Source organism: Pipra filicauda, unplaced genomic scaffold, assembly GCF_003945595.2.
Source record: "Pipra filicauda isolate LSUMZ 115617 unplaced genomic scaffold, ASM394559v2 scaffold9_size5747161_pilon, whole genome shotgun sequence".
In the NCBI taxonomy this organism is placed as follows: domain Eukaryota; kingdom Metazoa; phylum Chordata; class Aves; order Passeriformes; family Pipridae; genus Pipra; species Pipra filicauda.
In genome coordinates this window covers 5,630,561-5,642,637 of record NW_024105198.1, presented here as the reverse complement: position 1 = coordinate 5,642,637, position 12,077 = coordinate 5,630,561, and the positions used below count along the sequence as shown (strand labels likewise).

Sequence of the window (12,077 nt, the reverse complement as noted above, 5' to 3'; positions counted from 1 at the left end):
TTTGTCTCCTCCTTATCAATCTAATATAAATCTGGCTAACAAACCTCTGTCATACCAGAGTTTGACTTGTGGTTATACACAGGAATACTACAACCAACTAATGAATTAGGTAAATCACACAGAAAAAAAAATGTACAATTTGTAAGCCTGTTTTTTAACTAAAATAATTAAAAGTAAGCTTTTATTAAATATTATGCCATTAGCTCCACATAAATTAGCAGGAGCTGGTACTTTCAGTCACAAAAAGCTCCAGGATTATTTGTACCAATATGATTAAAAACTGATCTAACTGTCCCACAGGTGTGCTGGGCAAAGGGCTCAGTATTCTCCTACTGTGACTCTCACTGGTGCCAAGTGACCAGCTGATTTCTGGCAATGGAAGGAAAATTGCAAACCAAACCATTCCCCGGAGCTGCTTTTTAATTAAAGAAAAATACCAGAAAACTAACCATGCTCTGTCAAACAGGGTACAAGATCTTTATTCACCAATAAGTTAAGTGTTCTTATAAATAGATGTTCTAGTCTTTTGTACTCTGTGTTGAGCATAAGGCCAGGATTCCATTATTCCTCGGACTCTGATCCTTCCTCATCCTGGCTGATCTGGAAGTAGCGCAGCTCATACGTCTCCTTGTCCGACGCCACAACACGGAGCCAGTCCCGCAGGTTGTTCTTCTTGAGGTACTTCTTTGTGAGGTATTTGAGGTACCTTAAAAACAGGAATTTCATGTCAGAACTTTCTCTCTGAACAACCCTTGCTGCTGTCTGCACTCCACCCAAGACACACTGATCACACCCAGAAACAGATTATTCTGTGTAACAGGTAATAAAAGCAAGTTTTTGTTATAGATATGCAAGAATTTATTATTTGTTGTTTTTTGACTAAACAGCAAAATGCCAGTAACTGGTTTTAAGCTTGGTCTTGAGAACTGATTCCAAACCTTGGCTCAATGTAACAGATTCTGGTGCATCTGTATCAGCAAACAAAGGGAGGATGGAGGGAAGGATCTGTACCTCTGATAAGTGCACTCATCTGTTGTGTCCTAACAAAATTAGCACTTTAAGGCTTCATTTAACTTATGGGGGTCTTTGCAACAACACATCTCACACACACACACACACACTTTAATACAACCAATTAAATAATCAAACAGCCACCCTGTTAAAGGTCCATCTTCCCTTGATACACTTCTAAAGACTTATTCAGAGTATTTGTATTAATATGCTTAGAGTGAGCTTAATTTGCAATCAAGCCTTTAGTTTTAAAAAGCAGTCTTTAAAATATCTAATAGGATAAATCTGTTTTAATTACATATTTCAATAATATTTACAAGTGCTATGAAGGTTAGAGCTGACACCTCTCTAAGTATCAGAAGTGCACTAATTGAAATCCCTTTTGCAAGCAGGAAATGAATATTAATGGCTATTTTAGGGACACGATTTAGTGGTGGACTTGGCAGTGTTAGCTTTATGATTTGACTCGATGATCCTGAGAATCTTCTCCAACAGTAACGACTCTATGATTTTATGTTCAACATAAACCAGTTCAAAAGTCTCTATCACAAGCACAACAGAAGGAAACCCATGCCAACCTTTTGGAAAATTGCTTCTCGGATGTCACCGTGATCTTGTTCTTCAGACGTTCAATGTGAACAGTGTTGCCCAAGTTCCCAGTTTTACCATTGACCTTAACCTTCTCCTTTAGGAACTGTTCCTGTTTCAACACCAAAGAAAGAGAACACTAGGGAATGGCACCCTAGGTATGAACTAGGGAAGGGACCCTAGTCATGCAGCAACATTAAAAACCACCGTTTACTCATGTCCTCACAGAAGTATTTACAATGCAGAAAGATTTTAGAGCATGTGATTATAAAACATCACTCCCTTGCTAAAACAGAACTTTAAACACTTCTATTCATGGACAGGTATGAACTATGCTGTCTATAAAAGACAACTAAAGCCAAATAACTTTTTAAAAGCGTTGATAATTTAAAGGACAGCTGCTGATCTTACTAATCAAGAATGTAGCTTTTCAGGTGTAACTCAGCTACTGTAATAAGGCTTTAATTATACTATTCGTCACAAGTACAAGCAAAACCAAGACTTACAAAATTCCCTGAATCAAAAATTCCATCTTCGACAGGATGGGTCAGGTCAAGGCAAAACTTCCAGGTGGACTTTTTAGACTTTCTGTCTTTTTGCTAAGACAAACAGACAGACATATACACAAAAAAAAAACCCCAAACAACCAACATTAAGAAACCGTGCCAGAGAAAGCTTTTATCCGAGCAAAGGGGTGGCGGGGACACACGACACGGAAGGGACACGGCAGAGGAGGGATAAGGACACACGATGGAGGAGGGGGTACTCACGGCAGAGTAGGACACACGATGGGGGACACACTGTGGAGAAAGGGGGCACACGGCAGTGGGGGGACACAGAGTGGGAGAGGGGGATACTCAGGGCGGGGGGGGACACACGGCAGGGGAGGGATGGGTGGACACACTGTCGGAGGACACACTGGGAGGAGTGGGGGACACACGAAGAGGGAAAGGGAGGGGACACACGGCCTAGGGGGTCACACATGGCTTAGGAAGGGGAACACGGAGCAGGGGGGACAGGGCAGCGGGAGCGCCACCTCCCGGCGAGCGACGCTCACTGCAGCCGCCTACCCCCGGCCGCCCCCCACTCAAAGCCTCCTCGGGGAGACCCACGTTTGTCACTGGGCCAGCCGCCGACCCCCCGCCCGCCCCACAGCTCCCCCGCGGCCCCCTCGCCGCCTCCTCTCACCGGCGCCATGGCGCTCCCGCCCCGCCGCTCCCGCTGAAAGGAAGTGGCCGTGGCCGAACGGCGCTTTTATACCGCCGGCGGTGACGTCACCGCGCCGGCGCGCGCGGCACGCCGGGAGGCGGGGGCGCTCCCGGGGACATGGCGGCGCCGGGGACGGGATCCCACATGGAATTCCCGGCGCTATTCCCGCGGGGCGGGCACGCGCGCGCGCTCCTCTCGCAGCCGCGCGTCTCCCCCTCCACCCCCCACCCCAGGGAACGGGCTGCCGGAGCCCCCCCGCGCGCCCCCACCGCGGTCCCGTTCAGTGTAACCAGCACCAGCCTCCCCACAGCACTGACACCTTTATTATTATTATTTCTGGAGCAAAACACACACGTACAAATCTCTTTTCCCCTGATCGTTTCCATGGTGTTGAGAACACAAGCTTCCAAAAGAGAGCCGCGGGAGCCACTGGGGCCGGGAGCAGGGTTTGGATTGTCCCATGATCCATAACTCCACGAGCTGTGGCCGTCGCTCCCCTTTTCCCTCGGAGAAGACAGGTTTGCTTACAACAGACAGCACAGGACAACAAGGGTTTCTGCGATACAGCAAAGCACAGCAAACAGTTCCTTGGAGTTCACAAACCAAGTCACTCTCAGGTGCCAAATCCTGTAGGGCCGGGCTGCAGGTGCTGGAGAGGCTCCCGACCCCCTCATTCCATGCTGATCGCTCCACCACGCCTCCAGGATCCACACCTTCACAACATTCCCAGTGGATACTCAAAATATCCTTAGCAAGGTTCTTTTAATAGCCTGAATTTAGTTCTACTGTAACAAACTACATTCTAATTACTCAACCAAATAAAATAAAAAAAAAAGGAAAAAAAGTGGGATTTATTGAATTTTGAGTTCTGTGAGACTGACCTGCAGCAACCATAAGAGTTTGAACTGTCAACAAACTTGACTTCTTTACAGATTATGTAAAATTATCTGCATTGTGAAACTACAGACCGTGCACCGTTTCTGGGTACACTGTGGATTACAAAAACCTGCAAGAGAAACAATGAACTTCAGCTAACTTCTTAAAAAAAACAGCCCTGAGAACATGGCTCAACCAGCAAGAGCCCAGTTGAAAAACCACCATTGTAAGCAAAAATTAGAAGGATCTATTGAAATCTCAAAGTATTATTTGCCAACATTTGAGGCAGGAAACACTGCAGTCTTTCCAATTGTGTAAAGTAGTAAGAGAAACTCAATGAACAGGAGCCATAAAAAAATGCATTATTTAGAGTGGAAACACCTCTCATCACCTCCCTGTGTTCACAGCCTTTAAGCAATTGCCATCAGCTATCAGAAGTTTATAGTTTATGATTTTGACACAATTTAAGTGTTAAGACAGTAATACAGAACAAATACACTGGTAAGATTTGTTTTTAAGCAAAGCTATGAAAGAACTTCCCTAAGCACTTGGTTATGGATCTTAAAAATACACACCTCTATGGATTACTGATCACAAACAAAGTTTGTTGCAACGATTCTGACAGGAAACTGAAACATCTCGGTTTGGAAAAAAAAAAATGCCTCAAATACATGTTCTAGTTTAGAAGCAACTTTTAACCTTACTGAAACTTGGAGATTATGCTTAAGACATGCTTATGTATTATCTTATGGGAAGCTTCATGCATGATGCTTTGCACTTCCATGGTGTCTGAAGTGCTTCACAAAAGACAACTAAGTATATAAGAACAAACCTATAATGAAGTACTTAACCATTTAAATCTTGCAGAACTGAAGGTTGCAATAGAAGGATGTCTGAAAGGCCCAAGGAGGGCTCTTCTAGCAAGCTGGAGGTCATAAAACCTCTATCTTTAGACTGCTGTATTACTTGAAAACTCCAGTCAGGCCTGAACCCCGCTTGTAGGAACAGGACTAAAACCAGCCCTGGCCCCAGAGAGCTTAGTCTGAGTAACTGCTCAGATTGTGAGCTAGTGGCATCAAATACCTGTCTTCCAACAAGGTTTGTGAGGATAGACAGGCATCTGAAAGTAGACTAAAACACTACCAAGAACAAGGACAAATTCAAGTCTCGCAGTTTTCAAGCTTATTAGAAGTATCTGTAATATGATGATAGCATTAGAACTTGCATCAGTTTGATATAGCAACCTATGACCTCCCATGTGACACCACACAGCTCAAATTGCTGTCAGCACTATCATCAGTGCTTTTAGTCACCTCCAAAGCCAACAAAGCCTGTCTTCCAGGTACCAGCCCAATGGAGAGGCAGGAATGAGCATAGTGCAGAGTAGCCTCACCTATTCCACACACGCTTCAGAACTATTCTGAAGGCATTACAATCTACAGCTTCTTCTAAGAGCAGCTTTGCCATTTCAGTCAAGGTGCTATTTACAGAGTTCACCTGCAACATGTATTGTGCTAGGCGAGAGCATGAGGCAGGTCCTGCTTCTGCCAGGTGTCCCAGGTAACTGTGCTTTATTACCAGAGTGTATTTATTGCTGTCTTTACCATCACTGGTACTGCTCTCCCTGGCGCGAGGAGCCTGTGGGAAATGCATGTTTTTGCCACCTGCATTTGCTAAGCCCTGCCATGGTGTGTCCAAGGGCAGTTGAGGACAGTTGCCACGAGCCCTTCGGGGACTAGAGAGTACAAACTATGAAGCTGAACACATTTGAAGCAGCTGAGAGCAGCGTGAAGCCTGACTCTCGCTGCCAGTGGTGCGAGTTGTGCGTGCTGTCTGGGGCAGCAAGCCACGAGCTTACGTGTCATCCTCCACCAGCCACTGAAGATTAAGGCAAGTTCATGGAACGATTCATCAACTGTGAAGAGAGGTCTGAGCCATGGACTAAGGAAGTTTCCCACTCGTGAAGAGTCACCAAGTCTTAGAATTCAAGCTGAACGCCTTAAACAGGAGCAGGCTAATTATCCTTCCATAACTATTGCTGTGAAGCCTTGTTAAGCTACTATATAGTTAGAGGCATGCAGGCGTGTTGCTATGACTCAGAACTCTCTAGGACAGGAGCCAGCTTTCCTAACTAGGTAGCAAGTGTTTTACTTTTATAGTTAAGCCATGGTTGTTCGGTATCGTCTGTCAAGTTTATATTTTGAAAATACAATAGTTTTATTTTTTTCTTAAAAAGAATCACATGCATTTAGTTTAGGCTCAATGCTACAGTTTGTCCCACTTTTTGAAAAACATGTGGTCCCTGTGCTACAAAAATATGGTCTGAACCTGAAGGTTAAAACCTAAAGCTGGAAGCACTGAAACAGATTCCCATGGAGTTTGTCACCCTTTTATAGTTTTAAGATAAATATAATAAAGGAAAGCAATTGAACTGCATTTTTCTATTTTATTTTTCAAGTCTGACAAAGGCCTCGAGTGAAAGTCTATAGCTTTAACATCCATTCTCACCTTTGTGTCCCCTTGACCTATCTATGTCTTATCTACCCAATATTCCAATTGCCTGCCTAAACTACAGGTAGGCTTTTTTTTTTAAAACCATTTTATCATTACAATAAGCCAACAAGTTGGCAAAGAAGAAAACAGAGGTAATACAGTTAAGTTGCACATGGCCACCGGGGCTTGGTCAAGCCAGCTGGCATTTCTGATCACTTGAGTTTCTTGGTCTAAAAGTTGTGATTGGCACCTACAGTTCTGCAAGAGTCCCAATCCACAAAGTACTTAAGCTTTAAAAAAAAGAAGAAAAAAAAAGGCTACTTTTATTGTCAGTTCTACCTAAAGATGTCAAGAAAAATACTATTTGTGCTCTAGGTCACTTTATAATCCTAGATACCTACCAGCTTATCTAAAAGCCCCTGAATACTGTATTTTGTCTGTTCATACAGACAAACACTGTTTTGCTCAAGCAAATAAAAATATATCCACTAGTAACACCTGATTGGTTTCTTAGATCCATAGCTGAAACCCACAGGAATGTTAAAATAGTTACAATTAAGGAATTAAAATCTCAGTGATTTTGAAAACTGCCAGTTAGCCTGCAACACTAATCCAGAATCCAGCACTGCTTTTTAACAATTCAAAAAGGAAATGAGGTTGCTTGTGAAGGCCAGAGCTTTGGTGACAATAAGAACCAAATTTATAGATCTGTGGTTTGTCCAGACCTGAGCAGTTGCCCGAGCCTGGCGATCTTCTTTACTTGCAAGGCTTTATGGCTACAGCACATTCTTCATTCATTGCACTTATGACAGAAATCTGGAAGAGAAGACACAGAGGTGAGCTCCAGACCACGCCACAGGAAGTGCTCTTAGAAGCTACAGACTTTCACATTTTAGTATCTATCCCATCTCTTTTGAGTACTCCACTACGAAAGTCCTTCTACATCTCAAAGGGTGAATTCCCACCCCTCTAACCCCCTCTTCACAAAGAGATACAAGAATAAGACTTCCTCATTGCATCATCAAGTGGAATTAGCCATAACTGTTCTTGTCTGCCCTCCATACTCACCTGCACATCTTCATTGGCATTGAATTTTCCTTCTATTTCTTTGCCGAGATCCCCTTCTGGCAACTTTAGATCCTCACGAACTTCACCACTTTCCGTCAGCAGGGAGAGATACCCATCCTGAATGCCTATCAGCTATGAAGAGAAGGCCACTTTTAGGAAGTTTAACATCAGCAGTCACTAACAAGTAGTAGCTGAAGGTAAGCAGAAAGCAGTGAACTCTACCTGTTACAAGAGTTCTTTAGTATTGTGTTTGTAACAGTTAAGAACCTTCTGTAAGTCAGTTTTTAATAAGTTTAGTGGGCTGACTTAGGGCAACTGTAGCAAAGGCCAGTCTGCTGTCAAGAACCAACAGAAACCTGCTGGGTTACTTCCTACTATGTTGGGCACTGCAAAACAATTGTGATTTAGGAAATGTACTGCTTCCAGGTCACTAGTTCAGCTTTATCTGTGAATTAGAAACAATAACTGGAACAGTGTTCACTGAACAGCACTGCTTGTGTGAAGTGTACAAAGTACACAACAGTGTAACTGTACACCTCCACACCTGCATTTCTACAGTGAGATACTGTCATTTACATTAAACATCCACCAAGTCACGGACCACTTCTATAATGCTGTTTTCAGCCTAACCAAAAGCCTGAGCTAAGGGGAATGGCTATTTTGATAGAGTAGGCTGGGGAATGGGGAACATGTAACAGTAAATCCAAAGGCTACCCTAACAAGTCTGAGAAATAGCAGGAATTTCAGTAGCAATATGAACCCAAGAAATGGAGAAAGACCACCAAGGTAACATTAAGAATTTCTTGGAAGGTCTGAGCCCTAAGACAGGCTGGTCACACTATGTTCCAACAGCGTCAGCTGTTTGAAGAGTTGCTAAAACACTGGATTTGGGCTTTGTCAATCATCTGCAGCTTTCCAGACGATGTGGATGTATTAACTCCCGACCAGAACTATTCCCAGTACAATGGGAATATACTGAACAGACTACAACTCAACCTGAACTGTGCTGCTTTTAAGAGCTCACTATCCATACCACAGAAGGCATTACAGAAGCCTGCTGAGCTCCCTTCATACAGGTATCTCAGTGCAGACTCCAGGAGCACCAAAATTATTTGATATCGGTTAAAGCCAGCTCCACATGAGGAGGAGAAAACACTGCAGCAAGTTAGAACTGGCATCAGATACAGTTTAAGACTGTTTGGGGATTCATCTACCCTATGTAAGAGCAAAATTATAAATGACAATATATGCTTTGATTCATATTTACCTAAAGTGAGAGCTTGACTATCCTTTAACTAATAATAACTGGCAGCAGGGATAACCTCTCTCCATATTTTAAAGGATGCCAGTATCACAAAGAACACAGAAGTGACCTTATAACAATAGTTAAAAAACACGGTTATGAATTATGTCTATTACCTGTCACATTTAAATATTACTACTGTAACATGAGGCTGTTAATACACTAAGGAGCTCCCTCTTTATCAGTGAGTTTTGACAGTCTTAACAATTCAGCAAATGCTATGAGTTTAGGTATGAGATGTCTAGAAAAGCAAGTTCTATTAATTCTGACAACAGTACTTTATTGAGAGGCAAATTTGGGGATAAAGAGAATTTACATGTGGTATTAAGAGTATAAAGCCCCTTATAACTGTTAACTCACCTGGTAATCATTCCTCTTGATATTTGGAACATCCATGTTATGAGTCGATGGGCAAATATCTTCATATTTTTTACCAGTGAAGATATCAATACCAACCAAGTGGACCTGTAAGAGCAGAAAAATAACTTCAATTACTGTTAGTCCTACAGAAGCAACATGCCACTGCCATATGGCAACTAAGATAGCTGGTTTCACACAGCTCTCTAAGAGATCATGTGTAATCCCAGATTCCACCTAGACCCTTTGCTTGTGGTATGAAACATCCCTTACACCGAGAGGAGGCCTCTTGATCCCTTCCAAGAGAACACTACAGAAACCCTACATGAGAACAAGATCACTGTTGTCTTTCACTGCCTTCTGTAGATTTACAGCAGCAAGCTCAGGGCGTGCAGAGGTTAACAAAATGTGTATTTCAACTTCTAGCTGTTCTGAGAAACACAACAGTATCGATGACAATGCAGAGGTTAAGGGGAAAAGTGGTGGTCATGCAAAGAGATCACAGCAGCCCCCATCTCCCTTTTGCCTGTTGCACTGCCCACTGCAGCTGGAGCTTACATGGCCAGTTTAACTGGCTCTTCTTGAGTCCTCTACACGTTTCTGTATTTAAGAAAACTGTATCTATTAAAAAAAGGGAAGGAGAAAGGAAAAAATTGGCAAGAGCTTGGTATACTCTAGCTTTGACAAATCCCAAATACTCTACCCACCTACACATATCACACAAGGTTGCGGAAACTTAAAAATCTCATTAGTCTGTGCTTGTAACAGATCTGTCTCTAAACTCTCACATATCCAGCTTGAAGAGTGGCTGAATGAATGAGGGGGGATTCCAGCCTTGCTCCAAGCTCTGGACAGCTGCACGAGCCAACTGCTCAGGCAGCAGCCCCAGAGAGCGGCTGAGAACGGCCCTGCTGAGACAGAGGAGGGGGAAGGCACTCCTCTCCCAGTGCTGGGAAAAGGAGAGCTGCGAGGCAAAGGCAGCAAAACAGGGCCAGAGCAGGCCCAGGGAGTACTGAGTGTCCGCGGAGCCCTCCGGATTATGTAACACGGCACGGGCCCTTCTGGTCTGGCACTACAACAGTGAGAGTGCCGGCACGGGCAGACACAAAAGTGCTGTGGTGGGTAGCGACAGCACAGTCCAACCACGCCCTAGTGATTTCATCAGCCCCCCTTCCAGAACTTACTCTACCCCCATTACAGAAACTGGTTTTGTCACTACCAGCGTTAAACCTTTTTCTGTTGTTGGTTCGTTTTTTTTTTCAAAAAGCGTTAACGCGTTAAAGTTGGGAGAAAAAAAACTAACTCCACCCCCCCGCCCCCGTCCTCAATCGTTCCTGCTTTACATGACTGGAAACCCTTGAGCCAGCTCTGGAGCGACGAGACACGCGAGACGCCGCTGTGAGAAAGGCAAAGGCAAGACAGATAGCCAAATGAAACGCTACACCCGTCCCTGCCAGCCGGCCGGGAACACAGACTGCGGGCCCAGCGCTCACCTTGGCGTGGCCGTGCTTGCCCGTCTTGGAGGTGGACATCTCCACGATCTTGCAGGGGCGCCCCTTGAGCACCACGAAGCCGTTCTTGCGCAGCGCTGAGCACTGCATGGGGTAGGTGGAGGAGGCGCCGGCATCGCCCGTGGTGAAGTCGAGCTCGTCGGCCATGGCGGTGCTGGGGGGGGCGGGGGGGGCTGCGGGGAAAACAGAGAGAGGGAGGTCGGCTGAGAAGGCCAGGACGGGGAGAGGGGAACGGGGACGGGGCAACAAGGAGGGGCGGGGGGAATACGGGCACGGCCCCAACCACCCACCCCGGGGAGCGCGGGCTGGGCCCCCCCCCCGCTCCGCACACGTGCGCGGCGGGCGGGACCCGCCACGTGCCGCGGTCCCCCGGCCTCCCGCCCCAGGGCGCGCCTCACCCTCCCCCCCCCCTCCTCCTTGCCGTCCCCACTGCCCCTTTACCTCGGCGGAGGGTCGGGGTGCCGGGGGCGGCGGGTGGCGGGGGCGCGGGGCGGGAGCGGCGGGCGCGGCGCACACGCGCCCCACACACTGCGGCGGCGGCGGCGGCGGGAAGGGGCGGCGCGGTGCGCGCGCGCACCGCCCGGCCCCGCCCCCGCGCTTCCGCCCCCGCCCATTGGCCCACAGGTCGCCCCCCCGAGGTGGGCGTGGCCGCCCCGCCCCCCGTGCCGGAGGCGCTTTCCCGAGCCCCGCCCGCCCCCCTACGGAGCGCGCGCGGGCTCAGGGCGCCGCCGCGCCTCGGCCGCCAGGGGGCGTCGTGCGCCGCCTCCTCCCCTTAACCACACCCCTCACGCCCCGCCGCCATCTTGGGCGGCTGAGGCGGCCCCCGCCCATGAGGGGTTGACCGCGCAGTCCACGGAGTGTTTTTTACACGCATTACAGGGGGAATGTGTGTCCCCAAGACCTCGTGAGGCCTGATTAACTGCCCACATAGCGCTCTGTTGTCCGCCTCGTGTGTCCCCTCTCAGAGTAATCAGAAATCTTGGGCGGCTGAGGCGGCCGCGGCCCCCGAGGGGCTGGCCGTGTGCACCGCGGGGTGTTACACGAATTACACGGGAAATGTGTGTCCCCAAAGCCTCGTGAGGCCTGATTAACTGCCCACACGACGCTCAGTTGTCGGCCTGTTTCTTATGTCCCCTCTCAGAGTAATCAGGAATTAGCGTTTTGCAAGCCAAAGGGGCCTGAGACAGGCGAGATCCATAGCAAGGGCTTGTGCTTGTTAATAGACATGATATTCCATTAATAGTGGAATTGTTAGTACTGCACTACTGTGTCCAGCTGTGGGGTCCCCAGCATAGGAAAGACATGGATCTGTTGGAGCAGATCCCAGGGAGTGCCATGAAGGTGATATTCTTCTGCTAAGAAAGGCTGAGAGTTGCAGTTGCTCAGCCTGGAGAAGAGAAGGCTCCAGGGAGACCTTGTTGCAGTATTCTAGTATATAAAGAAGGGTTATAAGAAAGAGAGAGAGAGAGACTTTTTACCAGGGCCTGTAGTGACAGGACAAGGGGCAATGGTTTTAAACTGAAAGAGGGTAGGTTTAGAAAAAACTGTCCCCAGAAAAACTTTGAATGCCCCATCATCAGAAGTGTTAAAAGCCAGTGTGGATGGGGTTTAGAGCAATCTGATCTAGTGAAAGATGTCTGTGCCCATGGCAGGAGTTTAGA

General features: G+C 46.8%; 2 protein-coding genes across 2 annotated transcripts; both read right to left on the bottom strand.

Moving 5' to 3' along the window:
• Nucleotides 1–453: 453 nt before the first annotated feature.
• On the bottom strand, nucleotides 454–2,871 carry RPL22L1 (ribosomal protein L22 like 1). Its single transcript, XM_027724663.2, has 4 exons — nucleotides 2,788–2,871; nucleotides 2,106–2,198; nucleotides 1,590–1,711; nucleotides 454–706 (listed from the first exon to the last, which is right to left on the bottom strand). Exons 1-4 carry the CDS (start codon nucleotides 2,794–2,796, stop codon nucleotides 562–564), a joined length of 369 nt encoding a protein of 122 aa, XP_027580464.1. The 5' UTR covers nucleotides 2,797–2,871; the 3' UTR covers nucleotides 454–561.
• A 240-nt stretch (nucleotides 2,872–3,111) lies between these two features.
• EIF5A2 (eukaryotic translation initiation factor 5A2) lies at nucleotides 3,112–10,897 on the bottom strand. Its single transcript, XM_027724661.2, has 5 exons — nucleotides 10,858–10,897; nucleotides 10,399–10,589; nucleotides 8,909–9,013; nucleotides 7,246–7,377; nucleotides 3,112–6,993 (listed from the first exon to the last, which is right to left on the bottom strand). The coding sequence occupies exons 2-5, from the start codon at nucleotides 10,561–10,563 to the stop codon at nucleotides 6,934–6,936; spliced, it is 462 nt and encodes a 153-aa protein (XP_027580462.1). The 5' UTR covers nucleotides 10,564–10,589; nucleotides 10,858–10,897; the 3' UTR covers nucleotides 3,112–6,933.
• Nucleotides 10,898–12,077: the final 1,180 nt, after the last annotated feature.

Excerpts from the sequence above, each read along its gene's own strand:
- RPL22L1 (XM_027724663.2), bottom strand. Across the intron at positions 1,712-2,105 it reads TTTTTGATTCAGGGAATTTT|GAACAGTTCCTAAAGGAGAA; the intron begins GTAAGTCTTGGT and ends GTGTTGAAACAG. Across the intron at positions 707-1,589 it reads GAGAAGCAATTTTCCAAAAG|GTACCTCAAATACCTCACAA; the intron begins GTTGGCATGGGT and ends CCTGTTTTTAAG.
- EIF5A2 (XM_027724661.2), bottom strand. The coding sequence starts at position 10,563 with ATGGCCGACGAGCTCGACTTCACCACGGGCGATGCCGGCGCCTCCTCC. Across the intron at positions 9,014-10,398 it reads GCAAGCACGGCCACGCCAAG|GTCCACTTGGTTGGTATTGA; the intron begins GTGAGCGCTGGG and ends CTGCTCTTACAG. Across the intron at positions 6,994-7,245 it reads ATGCCAATGAAGATGTGCAG|ATTTCTGTCATAAGTGCAAT; the intron begins GTGAGTATGGAG and ends CTTCTCTTCCAG.